Source organism: Tursiops truncatus, chromosome 1, assembly GCF_011762595.2.
Source record: "Tursiops truncatus isolate mTurTru1 chromosome 1, mTurTru1.mat.Y, whole genome shotgun sequence".
Taxonomy (NCBI): Eukaryota; Metazoa; Chordata; class Mammalia; order Artiodactyla; family Delphinidae; genus Tursiops; species Tursiops truncatus.
This window is the reverse complement of record NC_047034.1, coordinates 167,274,114-167,296,079: the sequence shown is the minus strand read 5'-3', so window position 1 is coordinate 167,296,079 and position 21,966 is coordinate 167,274,114. Positions and strand designations below refer to the sequence as shown.

At 56.9% G+C, this 21,966-nt stretch overlaps 1 protein-coding gene across 2 annotated transcripts in view; it reads right to left on the bottom strand.

The window, feature by feature from the left end:
* Nucleotides 1-21,966, bottom strand: part of RAP1GAP (RAP1 GTPase activating protein) — a 50,485-nt gene that overhangs the window by 11,948 nt on the left and 16,571 nt on the right. For both annotated transcript variants that reach the window (XM_073794651.1, XM_033841756.2), the window contains exons 3-14: nt 16,669-16,762; nt 10,256-10,291; nt 9,192-9,239; nt 7,900-7,938; nt 7,228-7,413; nt 3,923-4,026; nt 3,604-3,682; nt 3,176-3,229; nt 1,994-2,077; nt 1,691-1,791; nt 1,428-1,557; nt 219-374 (exon numbers count right to left, since the gene is read on the bottom strand). In XM_073794651.1, the coding sequence (XP_073650752.1) occupies nt 219-374; nt 1,428-1,557; nt 1,691-1,791; nt 1,994-2,077; nt 3,176-3,229; nt 3,604-3,682; nt 3,923-4,026; nt 7,228-7,413; nt 7,900-7,938; nt 9,192-9,239; nt 10,256-10,291; nt 16,669-16,762 (1,111 nt within the window). The remainder of the gene's footprint in view (nt 1-218; nt 375-1,427; nt 1,558-1,690; nt 1,792-1,993; nt 2,078-3,175; nt 3,230-3,603; nt 3,683-3,922; nt 4,027-7,227; nt 7,414-7,899; nt 7,939-9,191; nt 9,240-10,255; nt 10,292-16,668; nt 16,763-21,966) is intronic.

Sequence of the window (21,966 nt, the reverse complement as noted above, 5' to 3'; positions counted from 1 at the left end):
GGAGGAGGGTAGCCAGCCTCTCTGAGGGGAGGGATTTCAGGGGGCAGAGAGGGCGGGATGGGACTCCTCCATCATCAGAGCAAGAGGGGGGCTCAGAGCCCTCCGGACAGTCCCCCTACTTACAGTTAGGGAAACTGAGGCTCAGAGAGGCCTCACAGTGAGTGAGGGTGGGGCTGGGATGGTGGCTGATGCCCTTAGGAAGCTCCGAGATCACCCACCTTGTACAGGGGGCCATCGGGGCCCCCACTCTCGGCCTGCACCACCACATAGGCATGCAGAAAGTTGGATGCAATCATGTCCGGCACAAAGGGCGTGTTCTCGTCCTGGAAGACCACAGCCACGATGTCGTTCCCGATGTGCCGCTTCCGCTGCAACTGAGCACAGGGCCACAGCCTTCACCACCTGGCCGGGGGCCCGTGGAGTGTGGGGAGGGTGCCCGCAGAGGTGCAGGGGGCTTGGGGTAGGCAGAGGGCATGTCTAAGGAGTTGCTTCCTCCAAAAAAATGTGGTGAGAAACTTGTCTTAAAATTATTCTCGTTTTCTTGGAATCCTGTGACAGATGAGAAAACTGAGGCCAAGACAGAAGTGACTTGCAAGGCCCTACAGTGAATTAGGGGACTTGAACCCGGGGTTCTTGGTCCCCAGGCCCTACCTCTCACCCTCCTCCTGTCTAAATACCCCAAACATGGGCCCCTCTTGAACACATAAGTTCCACTCAATATATCTTTGTTGTTAAAATGAACAGAGAATCTATTAAAAGAAAATTAAAAGACATTAAAAATAAGGAATAAGCATTTCCATTTTTCTCACATGACCCCTGTATCCCCCTGTACCCCTGGAGTGGGGGCATGGGGAAATAAGGAGGACAGCCCTGCAGGAAGCTTAGGACAAGGTGACAAATTTCCAAGTTCAGCTCCAGGAACATGCCTTGCACTTCCTCATCACCAGGCCTTTGCAGAAGATGGAAGCCATTCTTTCCCCCAGAATGCTCCTCCTCCCTCTCCTACCTCCTTTGCCACCTAAAAGTCACTTTATCTTGAAAGCTTTGCCTGACTCCCACCTCTGCCCAGTCTAAGTGCCCCCATGTGACCTGACAATACCCTTCATTTCCTGTAAAAATACTCGCATTTACTGAGCTCCTGCTATGTACCAGTTACTGTTCTAGCCACTCTGGGTGCATACCCTCGTTTATGCTCACCTATAAGGTAGGTGCATTATCCCCATTTCACAGATGTGGAAACTGAGGCTTTCACAACATCGTAGTAGCTTGTCACCCTGCCCCAACTAGAGGCCACAAGTTGGGGGACTAGATCATTTCCATCTCTCTATCCCAGGGCCCACTGAGTCTGGTGTGGTGGACACTGAATGGGTAGGTAAATGGGGGACAGGAGGACAGGTGGGAAGCAGGTGGGTGGGTGCCCAGGCTACCTGCTGGGCGTCCCCTTCTGTGTAGGGCAGCTTGGTGGACACGTGAAACATGATCTCCTTGTTGCGGAAGTTGCAGTACACAGACTCGGTTCCCGTCTGCCCGTGGGTCACGTCCAGGCCTCCTCGGAACCTGCCCCAGGCCCCCCAGGCCACGGCTCAGTCTCCAGCCCCAGCCAGGCCTCCACGGGGCCAGGACGGGGGCTCCCTCCCTGCCCAAGGGCATGGGTCGGATTATCCTCTGCTTGTCCCACCCCAATGCTCACCCCTTAAAGTCCTGCAGTTTGACCTTCTGGCCAAGGAATTCGAGGAACTCCACGAAGGCGGGGCTCTCCTCGTTGGTGCTGAAGAGTTCTTCCTCGGAGGTCTAGGGATGCACAGAGGGCAGAGGTCATCGAGCTGGGCCTCCTACCCCCACTCACACCCAGGAAGCCTGGAAGGGGGACCTCTGGCAGCCCCTGAGCTCCTGGGAAACTGAGTCCCTCAGCAGGTGCTCTCCCTGGCAAAGGTCTGAGGTCCCAGGTACATGGCCAGATGTGTGGGGGGCAGGGAGGAGGAGGTGAGCACACCTGCCCAAGCTTCTGATAAATGACTCCGAACTTGAAGTTATTGCTGATGACATGCTCGTCGAAGGTGACAATGAGGCGGGAGGCCTGCGGGGACAGGACGATGGGTGAAACACGCTGCTTTTTCAAGTTGCCGTTTATTGCTCTATGTGCCAAGCGCTGTGCCAGGCACTCCACATGCATCCACTCATTTCCTCCTCAGAACAAGCCCGTGAGGGAGGCACTCCCGCCGACTGCATCTCACGGATGAAGACGCCGACATTCCGAGACCTTAAGGAACTGACTTGCTGAGGTCAACAGCTGGCAAATGGCAGAGCTGGGACTTGAACTCAGGTCTGTTGGATTCCAAAGGCTAAGCGCACTGCTCCTGAGTTCTGCTCGTAAGCTCCCGCCCCTACTCTGCTCTAACACCCAACCTGTTCCCCGGCTCTTCTGTAAAGCCACCTCATCGTTCTAGAACAGGCCGAGTCCCCCCAGTGTGCTGTGGAGCCTTGGGCAAGTTCCCCTCCTCACCTTGGGCTTTCGGTAACTGAGAAGCAGGGCCTGATTTCTGAGGCCCCTTCCTTCAGGGGACCTTTCCTGGACCACCCGCCCTTCAGCGACCTCACCTCACTCTGGAATTCAGTCAGAGCCACAGGCTGTACGTGTCTTTCAGGGCCCACCTCTTTCCAGAAACCCCCTGGCTCACTGAAGACAGAAGTCCCTCACCTTTATCCCACATTGTCACAGTGCCTCAAACCCAGCACCCAGCACCAGAGCTGGAAGTGCAGCTGCCGTCTGTGGGGCGGCACCTACGGAGGTGCCTGTGTTATTCTCTCTCCCCAGGTCCCCTCTGGGGTCAGAAGGCAAGACCAGTGGAGCCTAGGCTCAGGAGCACAGATTACCCTTAGAAGGGTCCCCGAATGGCACTGAGAGTTTCCAGAGGTAAGGAAGGCTCGCCTCCAAGGAGGACAGCACTAGGTTCAAATGCAGGCTTCCTTATCTGCTGTGCATCCTTGGGTAAGGCACCAACCCTTTCTGGGCCTCTGGTTCCTCTTCCACAAACTGGGGACTTTGCAGGGTTATTGTGAGGTTTAAATGAGAGAACTTAGGAAAAATGCCCTGCACACAGCAGGTGCCCAATAAATGCTTGGCCCCCTAGTTATCTACCCACTCCCAGTGAGCAGGGCCCAGATCCAGCCATACCTTGGGGTAGAGCACAGGATAGAATCGATCCACATTCACGTCTTCACATACCAGCTGCGGGAGCAGATAAGGGAGGGCCTGAGGGCGGGGCCTCTGGGCCTCCCTGGCCAAGGTCTGGGGGGAGGACAGTGGAGGACAAAGAGGGGACAACCAAGGCTGAAGGAGGCCCACTGTCACTCAGAATGGGGTACAGAGAACTGGAGCCCCTGTCTCCAAAAGGTGCTCTAAAGAGTGCCCAAAGCACACAGCCAGCACGTGGGTGGGCATCACGGGAACACGTGAGCAGCAGGACCCTGGAGACAGGCCACAGCAGGCAGGCCAGGATCTGGGGCTAAAGATGAGGGTGTGCAAAGGCGAGGCTGCAGCCCAGCTCTGTGCCCACCTGAGATGTCCACGGGGGGCTCAGCATGAAGGATCAGAGGCCTCACCTTTGCCATCTGGACCACGTTGGGGAACTCAGTGAGGCAGGAGATGGGGATGACGTCATGGTATGTCCGGCACTTGGCCCTGGGAGGAGAAGACCCATGCTGAGGGGTGAGGCAGCGCGAAAGGGAGACGGGAGCCCCTCCACACCAAGTAAGACCAGAGAGGGCAGACCCCGGGGAGGTCCAGAGGTGATGAGGCGGTCAGGCCTGGCTTGGGCACTAACTTGCAGGGCAACCTCAGGCAAATCCCCGGCCCTCTCTGGGTAAAATAAGATGGGCTCTCAGGTTCTGAGAGTCACAGGTCCCCTCACCCCACCCTCACCTGAGCAGCAGACGCAGGTGTTCCTGGTCCCCGATGACATCATACTTGAGTGAGAAGACAAGGTGGCCCAGGGCGGTGTCCAGTGAGTAGTAATTAAAATGCTCCTGTGGTGGGAGGCAGGGGCCAGGGGAGAGGGGGAGGCTGAGCCTGAGGCTTCCAGAAACCAGACGAGAAAGCCAACTCACCCCCGGATGGGGGTCCTTCACCAAGCAGCAGGTGTCCGGGCTAACAGCACTGTCTGCCTCAGAGAGACCTGCATTCAAATCCCAGCTCTGCCACTTGCCAGCTGGGTAACCTGAGACGGTCACCTCACCTTTCTGTGCCTCAGTTTCCTAGTCTGTCAAATGGCAGTGAGGCCCACTACCTTGTGGGAGGGTGGCAGGCACTGAAAGAGATAGTGCCCGGCGCAGAGTAGGTGTTCTCTGAACGTCTGTAGTAACCTTGGCTCTCTGGGTCTTCAGCAAAGTCAGGACCACATCTGTACCTGCATGGCTGTCTCCCAGCCCCCGCCCCTCTCAGAGCTGGGCACACAGGAGGTGCTCAATAAAAATATGTCAACTGATTGATTGTTTAACTGATTGCTCTGTGGCCCCTGAAGCCAGGGCCCATGAGAATCAGGAAATGAAACATCTCATGAACACACTGGCCGGCTGACCGAGCCGGTTCCTGCCCTCCTGCCTCACCTGGGGAAGACACAGGGTGGGGAAGAAATGCTCCCGAGGGCCCAGGGGAACTGCAGCAGGGATGGCGCCCCCAGAGAGGAGCTGGCAGTCTGGTACCTCCAGGTGGGAAGCCCCAGAGCCAAGAGCCGGAAGTGCCAGAAGATTTCACCCCGCCTGGCCCTGGGCTCCCCTGCCAGCCCGGCTCCTCAGCCACACCCACCCCAGGAGTCATCGTAGAAGGAAGCCCTGTTTAAATACAAACAGCTGTGCTCAAAGGATGGGAGGAAAAAGATGTAGGGGCCGGGGGACGTGCGCCACAAATCCAGAGCTCAGGGGCAGTCCGCGGGGACCTGGGGCAGAGTGACGGAAACCCCCAAAGGCTTGGCACTATCTGTGCAGAGGGAGTGGCAGGCACTTGGCAAGGAGGTCTGCACCGAAGTCCTCGGGGTGCGGAGTTTCCCCAGACCCCCCTGGCTGGGCCCAGAGAAGCCCAAGGAGAGTGGGCTCAGGGTCCCAGTGGGTCAATGCCAAAGTCACCCTAACTTCCTCCCTCTGGCAGAACACGGCCCACTGCTTCCCCAGCACCCCACCTGGAGCCGGGAATGGCCCGGCCTCTCTGCCAGCCCCTGGGGCCCCTCCTCTCTGTGCTGCCAGCCTGACCCTGGCCATCATGCCTCCTCTAAGACCCCCCAACCTGTGCCTCTTCCAATCCTCCAGTGCCCAAGGCACCACCTTCATTCTATCACTCACCACTTCTTCAGCAAACTTTTCTGTGCACCAACTATATGCTAGGCCCACATAGTCCCCCAGGCCCCACCACCTGCCAGACCCAATTAAGAGCCTCTGGACAGTGGGTTCCGGGGATGCAGTTCTCTCTCCACCCACAGGTGGAATCCCCTGCCCTGTTCTGAGTTTGTCCCCAGGCAATGGCTCCTGCATCTGGGCCTGCTGGTTTAGTCTCAGTCAACCTGTCCCCCCACCTTAGCACCAATACCCACCAGCATCAGGCTAATGCCCTGGGCCCAGACTGAGCCCACACAGCTTCCCAACACCCCAAGGAGTCACCCCTCCTCCCAGCACCCACGAGTGCACGCACATACACTAGAAACGTGACCCCTCCCTTAGTGTGTCTTAATGGAAGGTCAGCCAGAGCCATGTCCAGTTCCTAGCTCAGTAACTGTGTGAACTTAACCAAGTCGTTTTATCTCTCTGAGCCTCAGTTTCCTTTTCTGTAAAAATTAGGACGCTCCTGATCTCACAGAGTAATTATGAAGATGTAATAATAACATCTAACGTTTACTGAGCACTTACTATGTGCCAAACATGGTTCTCGATGCCTTTATCATCCTCATTTCTACAGACGAGGAAACAGGCTCAGGAAGGTTAACTAACTTGCCCGAGGTCACACCATCTATAAACAGAAGAGTCAATAGGCGTCCCCAGGCCATGAGACTCCAGAGCCCACACTACATGCCACCACCTCGTTTGTAAACTGACACAGAGACCGCACTCGGCATGGAACGTGGCACCTACAAGGTCCCAGCGTGTGACCTCCCCTCCAGCTCCCACAGCCTCGCCCAATAGCTCCTGCCTGGAATGCCGTTGTCATCGGGTGACACGAGGACAGGTCGTTACTGGGCAGGGTCCCGGCTCTGGGGCAGGTGGTGGGGCAGGGGTTGTACCAATCCAGGTCACACCATGGAATTACTGTCTTCCCCACCTCAAGCTGCCTGAGGGCAGGGCCTGGGGCTGTTTTGTTTGCTGCTGTATACCTGGTGCCCAGAACAGGACCAGGCACACAGCTGGTGCTCATTATCTGTTCACCCTGACTGAGCCCTTTGTGCCGGACACTTTGGGCCGGACACCATTCTAAATGCCTCACAAACATCGTCGCATTAAAGGCATGAGGTGGGTATCATCACCATCTCCGTTTTTACAGATGAAGAACCAGAGGCAGGGGCTTCCCTGGTGGCGCAGTGGTTAAGAATCTGCGTGCCAATGCAGGGGACACGGGTTCGAGCCCTGGTCCGGGAAGATCCCACATGCCACAGAGCAACTAAGCCCGTGTGCCACAACTACTGAGCCTGCGCTCTAGAGCTCACGAGCCACAACTACTGAGCCCACGTGCCACAACTACTGAAGTCCATGCACCTAGAGCCCATGCTCCATGAGAGAAGCCACCGCAATGAGAAGCCCGTGCATCGCAACGAAGAGCAGCCTCCGCTTGCTGCAACTAGAGAAAGCCCACACGCAGCAGCGAAGACCCAACGCAGCCAAAAGTAAATAAAATAAATAAATGTATTAAAAACAAAAAAAACAGTCTCCCCATCTTAAAAAAAAGAAAGAAAGAAAGAAACAGAGGCACAGAGAGGGTAAGTGACTTGCCTGATGTCCCAAGTAGTGACAGAGCCAGGATTCAAGCCCTGGTAGAGTCTCTGTTAACCACTATGCCATAACACTGCCTTTTGCAATAAATGTTTGTTGACTGAATGAGTGAATCCACTACGCATGCTCCCTGGACTCTGCAACAGACAGCCAGCCCAGCCCACGGTTCCGCTCCCTCCCAGGCCCAGCGTCCCCCAGGGCTGGGCTGTGACCCACTCCCCAGCCAGCCCAGCCCCCCAACACCAGCGGGCCACACACCTTGCCAAGAAAGTGCTTGCGGTAGATGCGGGCGGTGGGGTTGCATTCCAGCTTCACCTTGGCCGTGGGTGACTGCAGCGGCTCTGTCTCCGGGATGCTGGTGATTTCGTGATTGGTGCCTTCAATCCAGTAGCCCCCAAACTGGGGCAGCAGGATGAGGGGGAAGGGCCCTTCTCGCCCCAGGACCTGAAGGAGGACACAGCTGAGAGCCACCCACACTGCACGCCACTGGGGGCCCCAAGACACCCCCCATTTCAGACCTGGAGCCACTTCTGCCATGGCTAAGGAGTACTAGGGGACAGCCCAGAGCCTATGTGGGTCCCAGGGATCAAATCCACCTCCTTCAAGGCACTTGCTCCAGCCCTTCTCCTCCCACTGCAGGCACAGACCCAGATGCACAGAGCCCCATGTCCCAGTCTCAAAGGATGGGAGTGTGGGGACAGGTAAAGCTGAGAGCATGACGTTGGCCGAGAGGCTGGCATATTTGGCTCAGAGGCCTAAGGGTTCACATGGGCTCTGAAGTCTTGGGCTTGTAAACTGAGTCTCCAACACCCAGAGCAAGGCCTGTGGTCAGGCTCTTGACAAGGAGGAGGACCCGGCTGTCCAGACTCCCTGAGGGAGTGCCTCCTGGGCTCGGGATGGAGATGGGCTCGGTGGGATCCGGTCGGTTACCTCGTGGACGCTCGGGTAGGGAATGTAGTCCTCCTCCGTCTGCAAAACACAAGCAGGGCAGAGGCCCAGCTGGGGTGGGGTCCTTACCCTTTACTTCCAGCCTCCCCAGAACACCTGCTGTTCAGGCAGCACCCCCGGGCTGGGGTTGCGGTTGGGGCTGCTTCCTCATCTCCCCATCCCGTGTGGGCTGACCCCACGAGGCAGGGACTGAGGCAGGCTTAGCTCACTGAGTGCTGGCAGCCTCTTCTGGGTCTCCTGCCTGGGGAAAAGGAGGCTCACTGCATCCCCAGAAGAAACCTCTGGACCAGTGGTTCTCAGTGCATCAGAATGGCCTGGAGGGCTCATTAAACTGATTGCTTTGCCCCACCCTCGGAGTTTCTTGTGCAGTGCGTCTGGGTGGAGCCCAAGAATTTATATGCCAACCAGCTCCCAGGTGATGCCGATGCTTCTGGCCTGAGGACCACACTCTGAGAAGCCCTGTTCCAGACAAAGCATCAGCCTTGTGCCCATGAGCCCCACTTTAACCCTCATCCCTGTAGCCCTGGGTCCACTCCCCTAAGCCCAGCCACTGATATTCTGGGATGATTGGGGTCCCAAATTACCAACCATGGTACCGTGTACCTACCTGGAGGGGCTCTGCAGCTCCCACCCCAAGAAAATCCTGAGTCTAAAGAGCCTCCTCACGCCTCCTTTGGTCCCCAGCTTCCTGTTAGTCTCTTCATGAAGGCTGGCGGGTAACGAGGCTACCCCTCCCCATCTCTCCGTCTCTCCCCCTCCCCCTCAGCCGTCCCAGGCAGGAGCTACACGGAGAGGGGGAGCGTAAGCCTCCTGGGTCCTGGGTACGAGTCTTTCTGCCACTGCTGATCACAAGTGGCTTCAAGGAAAACCTTTTACGGCAGGCTATCGTGAGGGATGGGGCTTCGATTTTGCGATGGGGAAGCCTGGAGAGGCAGGGTGAGTTTACAGTGGTGCAGATGGGGTGAGGAGGAGCTGGAATGAAGGCCTACAGGCAGGGAGGGGTTCTCCACACCTTAGCCTCCTCGAGGGGAGGGGCTGGGTATACCCTGCTTCCCCCTTGGCCCCAGCACCAACCCGCAGTAGGGCTACTTCACGAAAGGGGGGCGCAGATTCTCCTGGGCTGGCTGCTCGGCTGGGGCAGCACTTCCCCCACCCCTAGAGAGGGAGTCTGCCTCCCCCTTCCCGTCCCCTCCCATCCCCAAGCCCTTTGGAGAGCACTGCTCAGGAAGCCAAAGGCCCCCAGAAGGGTGGAGTGGTTCCAGATTCAGACCTACTTTGAGGGGTGGTGGGAAGGAGCATCGCTGTTCATCCATCCTGCTTCCCTGCAAAGAGAAGGCAGCACATCCCGTCACCCCCTTCCCTGCTGCTGGAAGCAGCACCCCTTCCAGGTAGATGGTGCTGTGGAGGTGCTCCCAGGGCAGGGCGCTGGCTGCCGGGTTACTCAGGCCTCTGCAGGGCTGGCCCTCCTGGAGGGAACGGGGGCTGCGGGAGGCTGGCAGCAGCAGGGAGGGCTCGGGGCTCTGGTCACTGCTGGGAGTGGGGGCAGGGCCAGCGTGCACGCTTGTGTGTGAGCTGGGGAGGGAGGCCGCTGCTTCTACACAGATACGTGTTGTTGAGAGCAAGAGGGAGAGGGAGAGAGAAAGGAAGAGGGAGAGGGGGAGAGAGAGGGGGAGGGAGAGAAGGAGGGGGAGAGGTGGAGATGGAAAGACTAAGAGAGGCAGGGAAACAGGAAGATGGCAGGAGACGGGGTTTGGAGGGTGACCTGATATCAGGAAAGCTCCTGAGGTTGGTTCAAGTCCCCCGGCCGCCTCCTAACACACACCCAAGCGAAAAACACAGACGAGGGCCTGGAGGACCAGGGCTGGGGAGTGGAGGATGGCCAGGGGTCAGGCAGAGGGGGCGGGGGCTGCCCGGTTCCTTAACACCTCCCCGGACCTGCAGCCCAGCCTCTGGTTGCCCTGTGCCCTGGCATCTGTCCCTCCCCCCATTCCACACAGGGTCCTGCAGAGCCTGTGATGCCTCTTGGGAGATGGGGGATGGTATGTGTATGCGGGGTGGGTTGAGGCACTGACCCCAGCAACCTACACAGGGATGGGAGCTGGAGAGACGCAAGTGGGGCCTGCGCCCTGGGTCAGTCAGGCAGTTGGGCACTATCAGTCCCCATCCCCAGACAAAGGGCTCTGGACAGCACACTGCCAACATCTCCTCCTGGCACGGTCTGCGAGAGCTCCCGGCCCGTCCTCAGAGAGATGTAGGGCTGCAGACACAGCAAGGGCCCCCCGCCCCCAGTCCAGCCCCCTCTGTGGCTCCCCAGAACGGGCTCCAGAGCCCACCTCACCTGCATCTTTTCAATCATCTCAAACAGATCTGTGTTCTGCAACAGAGATGGAGAGAGCAGGTCAGCACCGGGGTAGCCCAGCTGATCCTGCAAGTCTCCGAGGAGTCTCCACCTGCCCCAGCCCTCCTGGTGCCCCAACTCTGACCAAACACCGTGGACCTGTCCAAGCAGCAAGAGGGAGTGGAAGGGACCAAATATCGTGGACCTGTCCAAGCAGCAAGAGGGAGTGGAAGGGACATCATAGGATGGGGCTCTGTGCCACTGACTGGCAGAGTTTGACCAACTGCCCGGAGAAGTCTGCCCAGAGTCCAGCACCCTCCCCAGGCAGCCCACCCCACTCAGTCCCCTTCCCCAAAGGAGGAGGCTGCTGCCTCAGACAAAGAAGGTCTTGACCTTTGGGGAGAGACACACCTCCCCCACGTCACTGCAAGACTGGCAGTGCCCGGATCGGCCCACGGACCCCTCAGAAGAGCCCCAGGTCCCAACTCCAGAGACGAGCCCAGCTGGGATCCTCAGGAGAGTCTGTGGTTCCACTCACCTCTGGAAGGAGGGCCCCATCCTCCCCCCCAAGCAGTGTGGGCTGGGCGTCTGTTGGGGGAGAGAATGCTGGGATGTCCCATTGGCCCAATACCTGTGTCTGAGTCCACACATTCCCCCTCCTCGCTCCTCCCTCCTCACACTCCAGCCAGCCTCTCCTGAGGCTAGCCCGGGCACACACAGGGTTAATCCGGGCATCTGCCAGCTGTGCTTGGCAGCTTCAGCCTCTCCAGCGCCAACTCCCTACGAGCCTTCCTGGAAGGCGGCATCCTTGCCGGCTGGCGGAGCTGGGGGCTGGGCCTGGGAAGCCCCCAGAGTCTCTAGGAGAGCGCCCCTCCCCCAGCACCTCCAAGTCCTCAGTTCAGTCAGCTCCTGCTGTCCAGTGGGGGCACTGCCTGAGCTCACACACACATGTGCTGTGGGGTTGTACACCAGGAAACACACACTCCCTCTCTCTCTCTTTCTCTCTTGCTCAAACACACACAGGCCTGCACACCAATATTTAAACACAGTCTCACTGTACCAAAGAAAGCAAACACACAGAAACCCACACGCAGAAACCCACCGGGTCTGTGCACATCAATTCTTACAGCTACACGCTAACATACAAATACACGTGTCAGTGTCCTACGTCACACAACAGCACATTCCCTCACACACTTACAGGTCTATGTCGCGTAAGAGCCGCACACACAAATGCAAACCCACCCCTATGCAGATCTGCGCAGCTGCACCAGCAATTGCACACGAAGCTACACGAACGCCACAAAACTACTCTCACATCCACGTGCCGAGAGACAAAATAACATGCACTCGCAGACACAGGCGGGTATGTTCATGGAAACTGAGCCACAGAGCCCCACTGCCATGCGCAAGTTCATCCTTCCCCATCAGTCACACTCCCCGTATAACAGACGTGACAGACTTGATCCCATAACATTAAATGAGTTTTGAGAAAAAGAAAAAGCATGCAGCAACTATGGAAGTGGTTAATCGCCAAGGATGAGGGGCATTGGTCTGAACCACACACACACACACACACACACACACACACACACACACACACACGCTACACAGAGCTGTCTGTTAAAGATCACAAGACACAGACACCCCATTTGCACACTGTGAGGCCTGTCGACAGAGGCAAAACCCACCCTGTAAAATGCACGACAGGAGTCCACAGGAGATGGTGACCCATGGCCCCTGTGGCCACACCCAACACTTCTGAGCTTGGAAGACAATTTCACAGGCAATTAGAGCAGAGACCATAGACACACATCTGCAGTCCAGGTAGACAAACACACCTGTCAGCCAACACCTTGCACAGCAGCAACATCAGCATCTGTGCCTGGGTGAGCCACATAACCTCAGCCCAGCACAGTCCCAGCACCAGTGATACAGGTGCACTGATGTCCCCCAGAATACCCCACTCAGGGTAACATGGCCTTACATGGCCAGAAACAACGCACTGGGAGTCACAGCCACATAAACACTGACACATGGTACTGTCACCCAGAGCGCACACACAGCAACAAGTGATACCCACAGATACAGCCTCATTAGTGCATCAGACGTTCTGACACATGGAAGGCTGTGAGTGAAGTGCCCCAGGGCACCAATCAAAGTTACACTGTGACATTCAGACCCTTCCTAAAGGGGGAAGGGGATGGATGAAGTGGTCCCAAGGCTAGCGCCCACACACACACATCCACACACACGCACACACACATCCACACACACACAGAGTGCCCCCGCAGCCCAGAGCCACAGTGCAACCACGAGCACTCTGTTCCGTAGGCAGCTGCAGAAAGAGCTCAAGGCCTGGGACCCCAGGGCAGGGGTGTGCCCTGTGGCCTCGATGGCCGTGTGTCAGCCCAGAAGCTAACACACCCTCCATGACGGAGCCTCGCACACCCGCCCTGACTGGGGCAGAGCCTGCCGGGCTCCGAAGAAGTTGGGCTGATCCGTCTCCCGCAGACCCCCTCGGCCAGGCCGCCTTCGCCCTGGTCCTCACCTGCCAGCCGGCCCCAGAGGGCAGTGATCCCCTCCGAGGACAGCCCGGGGGCTCCAGGGGCCGCGGCTGCGCCATCCTGAGCTCGGCCCGGCCCCGGCCCCCACCCCGGCAGCGCTTTAGCTGACCCAGCCGGCTCCGGCCCGCGCGAGCCCCGGCCCGGGCCCCGCAGCGCCGAGCTCCGCGCTCCCGGCTTCGGGCTCCCGCGGCGCGCTGCCTGCGCTGGGCTCGCCGGGCTGCCGGGCCCTGAGGGGGCGGGGCGCCAGGTACGGGCAGCGCGGGGACCGGGGCGGGGCTTCGGGGATCCGGGGCGGGGACACAGGAGGCCCCGCCCCGGACACTGCGCCTGCGCGCTCTTGCTAGCGCGTTGGGAGCTTTCGGCGCGGGCCCTTGGGCCCCGAGGCTCTTCAGCGCACCCATAGCGTGCGTCCTCTACCTTCCCAAACTCTGGGTACCACGCCTTGGGGCCTCAGGGATGGGCTTCTTGGGCTGGGCTTTGAAGTCGGGGAGGAAGTGGCAGGGGTTGGGGGCGGTTACCTTGGAGACAGAGGGCTTTTCTTGAGCATCTACTTAATGTTGGACCCTTTGCGAGTCTTATCCTCGCCCCACAACTCAAGAGGTACGAGTGTCATCCCCATTTTACAGAAGAGAAAACTGATTCCAAGAGATAAAATATCATGCTGAAGGTCACACATCTTGGAAAAGGCAGAACTAGGAATCCAGGGAAAGGCTTGGAGCTCTCTCCCCTCCCACCTCCTCACCTCCACCCCCCTCTAATGCCTGCCAGTGGCTGACCTGTACCCTCCCTTCCCCAGGCCCCATGCCCATACCTGTCCCTAACTGCCCCTGATCCTGGGAGAGGGAGGGAGCAGGGCCTGCCAAGGACCCACACATGGAGAAGACTTAAGCATATGTAGGTTCTAGCTCTGGCCTTGCTACAACTAGCTGAGTAGACCTGAGTGAGTCCCTGCCACCTCTGTAGGCCTCAGGTTCCCCATCTGTAAAATATAAGGCCTCTGAAAGCCCTTGCAGCTGATCCTGCACTGTGTCTGCCACTGAACAGTGGGGGGCAGGGCCTCAGCATCCCCTCCCCAGACAGATGCTGGGAAAGCAGCAATAGCTTCCTGAGCTGTGGCCAAGTCAACACCAGCTGCTTCAGACCCTGCGGGGCAGGGCTGCCCACCAGCTCAGTACCCAACCTCTCTTCAGCTTCCTGAAGGAGCTGTTGGCAGCTACCCACCACTCTCCATCTCCAGGGCCAAGGCCTCCTGGAAGGAAAGCACCGCACCTTCCTTTCCCCCAGACCTGGCCCTGAGTCAAGCTGGAGCCCAGGAAGCCGGTGGGAACTCTGGAGATGTGTATTCCAGACACAGTGTAGCTTTGTTTTTAATAATTAACAGCAGCAAATATTGATTCACGCAGGCACTTCCAGGCCTGAGCGCTTCCGGGCACCCATCGAAATGCAGCCAGAGAAACATTCATTCCCACACTGGGAGGAGGAAAGAGCTGCTCGCATCACCGGAGACATCTGTGTGCCAGGAGTGGAGGGTGTGCACATGTGTGCATGCAGCTGTGTAGATGTGTGTGACTGAGATCAGATGGGGACATCCTGGGTGTGCATATTTGTGTGTTTGTACATGTGTATCTGTATATACATGCATGCGTACATGTGCGAGTCTCTGAATACACCTGCAGACATGTGAATGCACCCATGTATGTAGGTGTGGGTAGGCTGTGTATGTACGTGTGTGCAGATTTCTAAATCCTCAAGCAGAAAAAATCCTACAGCAGGGCAGGGTAGGAGGGTCTTGGATAGCTCAGTGTCTATACAAATGCGGCTTCCCAGTGAGAGGGGGATGTCCTTTCTGGGTGTTCTGTCCTGCCCTGGGAACGTAATGATGCTGATAATAGTTCAGCTTCCTAATTTGAACTTTCCAAAATTACTTTCACAGTCATCCCCCAACTGCAAGCTGGCAAGGTGGGTAGAAGAGAAACTGCCACCTCTATATCACAGATCAGAACTGAGGCCCACAGAGGGGCAGGGATGTGCCCACTGGCACAGGGAGGTCAACTGCCCCTCACACTGGCTCCACCATCAACATTATAAACGTGTGCAGAGCTGGGGGAGGGGGAGTGGAGAATGTGTCACAGACCTGGGACCCCTCAGCCCCACCACTGGTTTGCTGGGGACCCTGTCTCTCTGGGCCCTGGTTTCCTTTGCTGTCAAAGGACTACGATGTACAGACTGTGTCTTGATTCTGGGGTGGGGGCGGGCTGTTGGGATGGGGCAGTTTGGAGCCCGCAGCTGGCTGGGCTGTATTGGCACAAATGGAGGCTTCTAGCCAAACTGGGCAGAGGGGAGGTAGCTCAGAGCTAATCTGAGAAGGCCAGCCCCAGGCTGGCCAAGCAGGCAGGACTCAGGGAGATGGGCTCTTCTAACCCTCATTTTTCCAACAGGAACACTGAGGCCCAGGAAGGGGAAGTGAACCCAGGCCTCCTACTGGATGCTTACGGGGAGAGGGACTGGGAGACTCACTTCTGAGCCCAGCTGCCATGGAGTCGCTCCCTACCTGCCAGGTCCCAGGATCCACATGGCCCAGTCTTGGGCTGTCGCCCAGGCACAGACAACAGGAGAGGATCTCAAGAACCCCTTGATACGATCCCTAGGACCCGCTGCACTTGGACCCCCTTGGAGGTGGTGATCCAAAAGTACACCATTCCTTGGACATGTGCCCTCCTGGCCTAGAAGAAGTATATGGCCCTTGTTCCAGGTCAGAGCACTGGGAAAGGAGCTTGGCAGATCCTGCCTCTACTATTTCCCGGCTGTGTGACCTTGAGAAAACCACTTCCCCTCTCTGAGCATCTGGATCCTCATCTGGAGAATGCCTACCACCAAGGTTTGATGGAAGGACCAAGAGGCATGATATCTGTGGACGTGCTTTAGAAACTGAAGAGTGTACTACGAAAGTGAGAGCTTATTACCCTCTGCATTAGAGATGCCACCAGACTAGGCACTCTGGTCAGATAACATGAGTTCTGGTCCTAGACCCATCACATCCTACCTGTGTGTCTTTGAGCAAGTAACCTAACCTCTCTGAGCCTCGATTTCTCATCTGCAAAATGGGACTAATAAGAGTACTAATATAAGTACATAGTAGTTAGAGTTTGAGAATGAAATGAGATACTGCACGTAAAGCATTAAGTACCCACCTGGCACATAGGAAATCTCAATAAATGCTAGTGGTTATTACTGGTATTTGACACCCTGTATAAGTTGTTTAGTTATTTATCTCCTAACTGGACTATGGCTCCCTGAGGGCAGGGTCTGTGTCAAATTGATTTCTGGCACCTCAGTGCCCAACACAAAGTTGACACAGGTCAGGTGCTGGGCAAACATTTGATTTTGATGATAACAACAAGAATAGCCTCATTTATAGGACTCTTACTCTGTGCCAGATATTGTGCACAGAGTGTTTTATCATCACTTTTCACACTTTACCCCACTTCACAGGGCGACCTCTCACAGTAGCCCTGTGAAGTGGGGTATTATCATTATACCTGATTTACAGATGAGGAAACTGATGGTGATGTTGATAACGAATATGAGGAAGAATAGCTGTTTGGCCAGTTTATTCCCCGTTGTTTTGCCCCCAACAGTGCTACAGACCCTGGTTCAACTTCTGAGACTGTACCAGGCCCACCCAGGGGCGAGGAGTTGTATACCCTTGGGGTGGGGGGCTAAACCCCAAGCAGCATCTACCCAAACATTTTACTTCTGCACAGCAGTCATTCCTAGGTATCTCTTGGCCCTGGGTCAGGGTGGGGGGGTCTCCAGACCAGGGGCCGTGGGGAGATGGGCACTTACCTTAGGGTGGAATGAAGCAGTCTGGGAGGGAGCTAAGTCCACTCGTGGCAGGTCTAGTGCCTGAGGGAAGCGCTGGTTCTGCCCATCACTCCTCCTGGAAGAGAAAAAGAGTCTGAGGTCAGGGAGGGCCCCAAGTTGGGAGATTTGTGAACTTTGGGAGGGAGAGTCATTCTCAGAGTTGGGGGACATTAAGGGGGACAGATTTCACAGAGGAGGGGGTCCTGGGTTCCCCAGGAGGCAGGAGAGGAAGGGCTTCCTGAGCAGGGCTGCCAAACAGGCTCTCCTTCCCCAGGGATCACAGCTGTAGACAGGGTCTCACTTCCAGCTCTCCATTAGGCCTCCCTAACCCATACTCCAGCCAAGAGGATGTCCACAGCCCATTTTGAAGATGGGCAGACTGAGGCAGGGGGGCAGTGAGGGTTGCTGTAGAGGGCTGAGCCCTGACTTCTGGACTAAGCAAGGTAGCCCAGCCTCTATGCACCTCTCCCTGAGCCTTTAGGGACAGAGTAGCCTTAAGGCTGAGGGCCACCTGGGCCATTGCTATTATTAATGACAATAACAATAACGGACACTCATTGGGCCAACTACGTGCCAGGTCCCATGCCAAGCCCCTCCTTCCAGGCCTGAGGGCACAGACTTATCACCACACTGGCATTCCCACTTTACAGATGAGGACGCAGAGGCACGCAGAGGTCACACGGCGGGTCAGCAGCAGAGCAGCATCTGAGCGGCGCTTGACTGACACCAAGCCCAGACTCTTTGCCCACACCCACGGCCTTGCCTGAGGAAAGGAAGCAGGTCTGGTGAGGGTGAAGTCAGCTCCTATTACCCTAGAAAGTCTGCCGAGGAGGCTCATTCTGGGGTCAGGGAGAGGAAGTGCCCAGTGGTTCCTGGGACCCAGGTGGCCCAGGGCTGGGCAAGCAGTCCTGGCTTCCACCCACCACCTAGGGCCACCCTGACATGGCTGCACCCCCGCCCCAGTCCCTCGAAGGCTGGTCCTGGGAGGGTGAGTCATTCAGGCCACGGCCAGCTTGAGTCAGGCGGAGCTGGGACTGCCACACCCCAAGAGGGGAAGGGCCTGTGGGAACCTGGCCCAGGAAGGAGACGCTGAGGAAGCTCTGAGCCCCCTTGCTGGCTCCCCTGGGCCCAGCTACTCAGGGAGAAACAGCTCAGAGGAACTGTCCATAGCCCTGCCGCAGGCACCAGCTGCCTCTCCACCTCCCAGGGGGGCCAGCACCTTAAAAGGGGGTCCTGAACTGGGGAGTGCTTGACCCAGAGGATAGACATGGTGGCAGTGACATTTCAGGCCTGTGGCATCGTTGTAGGGGAGATATTCCCAGGCACTTACCTGTTGTGTGACCTTAAATCAGTGACACACCCCTCTCAGCCTCAGTTTCCAGAAAAAATTCATCATAGAGCCTGGGCAGCTAGAAGCTATTCACTCAATGAATTCCCTGGTATTCATGCATTCATGGTAAACTCTGAATCCCCATGGTAGGGTCTCATTAAGTATTTGTTAAATGGATGAGTGAGTGCATGAATGAATGTTGGCAGTGGGAAGGCATTAAAGGTCTGTGAGCAAAACAATGGCCTAAACACAGGTTTCTGTAGATTACAAGGTACAGTGACACGGGGAGAGACTGGGGAAGGGGGAGTGGAGAGAGGCCCATAGAAATGGTCCGGGCAAATTCCACTGAGGCTGCCATGGGGACCCTTGAGACCGACTATGTGCCTGGCACTGTGTCAGGCATATTACACCTTCACTACTGTGCTGGGAGGCTGGCATTATTCATCCCCTTTTTCACAGATGGAGAAACTAAAGCTCAGAGAGATGAAGCCACTTCCCCTAGCAAGTGGGTGACAGAGTCAGAATTTAAAGCCAAGCCCTTGACACAGCCAGGTCAGCATGGAGAGCGGAGATTGTCCAAAGGCCAGGAAGCCCTGGAGTTGAAGCCCAGGTGAAGCTGGGTCCCCTTGATGGCAGCGATCACTGTCTCGGTGGCCCTGGCTGCCGAGTGGAGGTTTTTGCCCGTGATTGAGCTATTCGGGTGCTGTCCTTCTGTCTGTCCCTTCTCATACCCCAAGGCTCAGGCTGTGGCCACTGCAGGTCAACCTGGCAGCAGCTCCCCAACACGCTCCCCTTCCAGAACCCGTCTCCGTTTCCCTGTGTCCAGGTGCCCCCTCATGCAGGACTGCTCATGTTGGCACAGGACTCGGTAGGTCTCTCAAGACAAGGGGGCTCTTGCTTCTGTTGGAGTGCTGCCCAAGGCCCTCAGCTCTCCAGTTCCTGGCTGTCCAGAGTCTGCCCCTCACAGGCAACCCCTCCACCTCAAAGGTCATTGCTGAGGCCCTAAGGGGCAGGGGAAGCGAGGGACTCCAGGATGAGAATAGCGCAGAAATCGGAGGCCCTGGGTCCTGCCTGCCCCAATCCATCCCAGCTCTGCAGGGATAGAAGGACAATAATGACAAAAGCCACAGCCTCCCTGTGCCTTCCATGAGTTTTCTTAATCCTCACAGCGCCCCAGTGAGGCAGGTGCTCAAAATCTACCTGCTTTACACATGAGGAAACTGAGGCTCAGAAAGGTATGTTAACTTGCCCAAGGGCGCACAGTTAACGAGGCAGAGCAGGCATTTGAACCCAGGTTTGTCACTCCAGAGCCAAAGATCTGAACTTCAGAGCATGGGCAGCTAGCCCTGTGGACCCAGCACGTCACATCAGGGACGTAATAATAACAGTAACTGGGCTTCCCTGGTGGCACAGTGGTTGAGAGTCCGCCTGCCGATGCAGGCCGGGTTCGTGTCCCGGTCCGGGAAGATCCCACATGCCATGAAGCGGCTGGGCCTGTGAGCATGGCCGCTGAGCCTGCGCGTCCGAAGCCTGTGCTCCGCAACGGGAGAGGCCACAACAGTGAGAGGCCCGCGAACCGCAAAAAAAAAAAAAAATAATAATAACAGTAACAACAGCAAGGGCAGCCAACCCTGATGCAGGACGTACCGCGTGCAGACCCTGAGCGAATGGCTTCACTTGTATTACCTCATTTAATTCTGTTTCAGAGGAGGGAACTAAGACACAGAGGTTAAGCAACGTGTCCAAGGTCACGCTGATAGTGAAATACAGAGGCTTTGAACCTCCAGCCGTTGGATCTAGACGCTGCCCTAATGTTACACTATTATCTCTTATAAAATAGTAGCTGCTCAATCAGGGCTTCTGAAGAAATGAATAAACTCAGGTTCTTGCCTCCCTCCCTCCCCCCTCCCCTCCTGATGCCTCCTCTTCCTCGTCTTAGCCTTCCTCACCTCTCACACACCTCTCCCCCACCTTTCTAGCCCACCATGCACTCTCCTCTGCCTCTGGTCTCCGCAGACCTCCCCCTATTTGGTTATTTTCCTCCCTCTCATGAACTTGAATCTCTCTTTCTCTCCTATCCCACCCTTGTCTCCTCCCAACCTCCATCATTCCGTTCACACGGGGGCCTCCCAAGTCTCTGCCTGCTCCCCATTTCTCTGGAAACCTTCCTGACCCTAGGGCCTGGCTCAGCTTAAAATGCGTTGCCTTCTTCCTGCACACGCAGCAGCTGGGACATGGGGAACTCTCCCCACTTTTCCGTTCCCCTGGCCAGGACTGTAGTCATATCTGCACGGCACTCTACAGTTTACATAGACATTGTCTCATTCAATCACCATGGCAGTTTTGTGAGCTTGGATTATTATCAGCCTTTTTCCAGATAAGAAAACTGAGGCTGAGAGAGGTTAAGTGACAAGCCCAAGGTCACTCCAGGGAAAGGGCAGTGCCGGGGTTTCACTCTAGCCCAGGGTTCTTCTACTACATGCATCACAGCCACTCTCAACCCAGCCCCCAGCGGCCTCCCCATCACAGCCCCAGGTTCCTGCCGCCACCGCCAAGCATCTTCTCTAGGTCCAGCTCCAATGCTGCCCTGTCTGGCCTGGACACCTGCCTGTAGGTACAGGACACCTGGACACAGGAATAGGCGGCAGTCAGAAAGGAGGTGACTTGCCCAAGGTCACACAGAAAGCCAGAGCCCACCTGGAGTCTGGGCCAGCCACATTCCAGGGTCACCTTCCAGCCCTGCAGGTGTGTGGCCACCAGCCATCTGGCCCTAGCTCCCCTCCCTCTCGGAGTGCCCATCTCTTCCAGGGAAAGGGTGCGGCGGGGTGTGTGGGGAGGGACCCAGTGGCCCAGCTCCTGAGTGGGATGGGCCAGGCCGGAAGCTGCTGCAGACAGCTCCCGGTAACTTGGCAACTGTCACTGCACCTCCTCCCCCTCCCGTATCTCCATGTTGAGGTAACAGTAATAATTGCAGAGTCGTGAGTGCAGCTTTTTCTACTTTTCAAAAGCCCTCTTTATCTGCTCACTCCTGGAAGTCTCACCGGAACTGGAGCGGGAGATAAGGCAGTCGCTAGGATCCTCCATTCCCAGAAGGGTAAACTGAGGCTCAGAGAGGTTAAACAACCAACTTGAAGTTACCCAGCAAGGCGGGAGCAGCTTAGGAACTAGAACCAGGCCACCACCGGTCCAGGGCCACAGATGCTGCGCTGGGGTGGGGGGCCTCTCAGGGGGGTGTCCACTCTCTGCAAAACTGCAGGTCAGACCCAGGTGTGATTGGGGAGAAAGGGAAGACGGAGCACAGGTGACCAGATGCCTCCCTGGGTTGCTTCCCACCTGTTAACCAGCTGGAGAGTTGGTGGGAGGGTCCTGTCTTTTATCTGCAAAATGAGAGACAATGTACCCACCTCCTAAGCAAGTAAGCCCAGTAGAAGTGTTTGCCATTATTATTATTATTATTAGCCGCTCTCCCAGAGAACCCACCCTTTCAGGGCACCAGAGGGGTGGCTGAGCTATCCTGTGAGTAGGACTTGGCCCTTTGGCCATTCAGAGAGAGCTGCCCTGAACGGAGGCCCCCAGGTGGGTCTGACCCCTGCTGAGTCTCCCAGCCTCATCCCCCCCGCCCCCACCCGCCGCTTCCTGCCCTAACCTGGCTGGGCTGCAGGCAGCTTTCCAAACGCGCTGTTTCCCACTGCTGAGCCTCTGCACAGGCTTTGCCCTTTGCTGGGAGCTCCTTTTTCCTTCTTTTCTCCCGTGTAAACCATTCATGCTTTAAAATGCAATTGAAACAGGTGAAACTCTGGTGGCCAGAGCAGGTGACACATGACCACCAAGGCAGGAGTCCTGTGACGGGGAGCAGGGTAGCCGGGCAGGTGCTGGATGGCACACACACAAGTTGGGAATCCAGTCCTGGGGGGTGTTGGGAGGGCAGAAGAGGGGCTCAGCCAACCAAC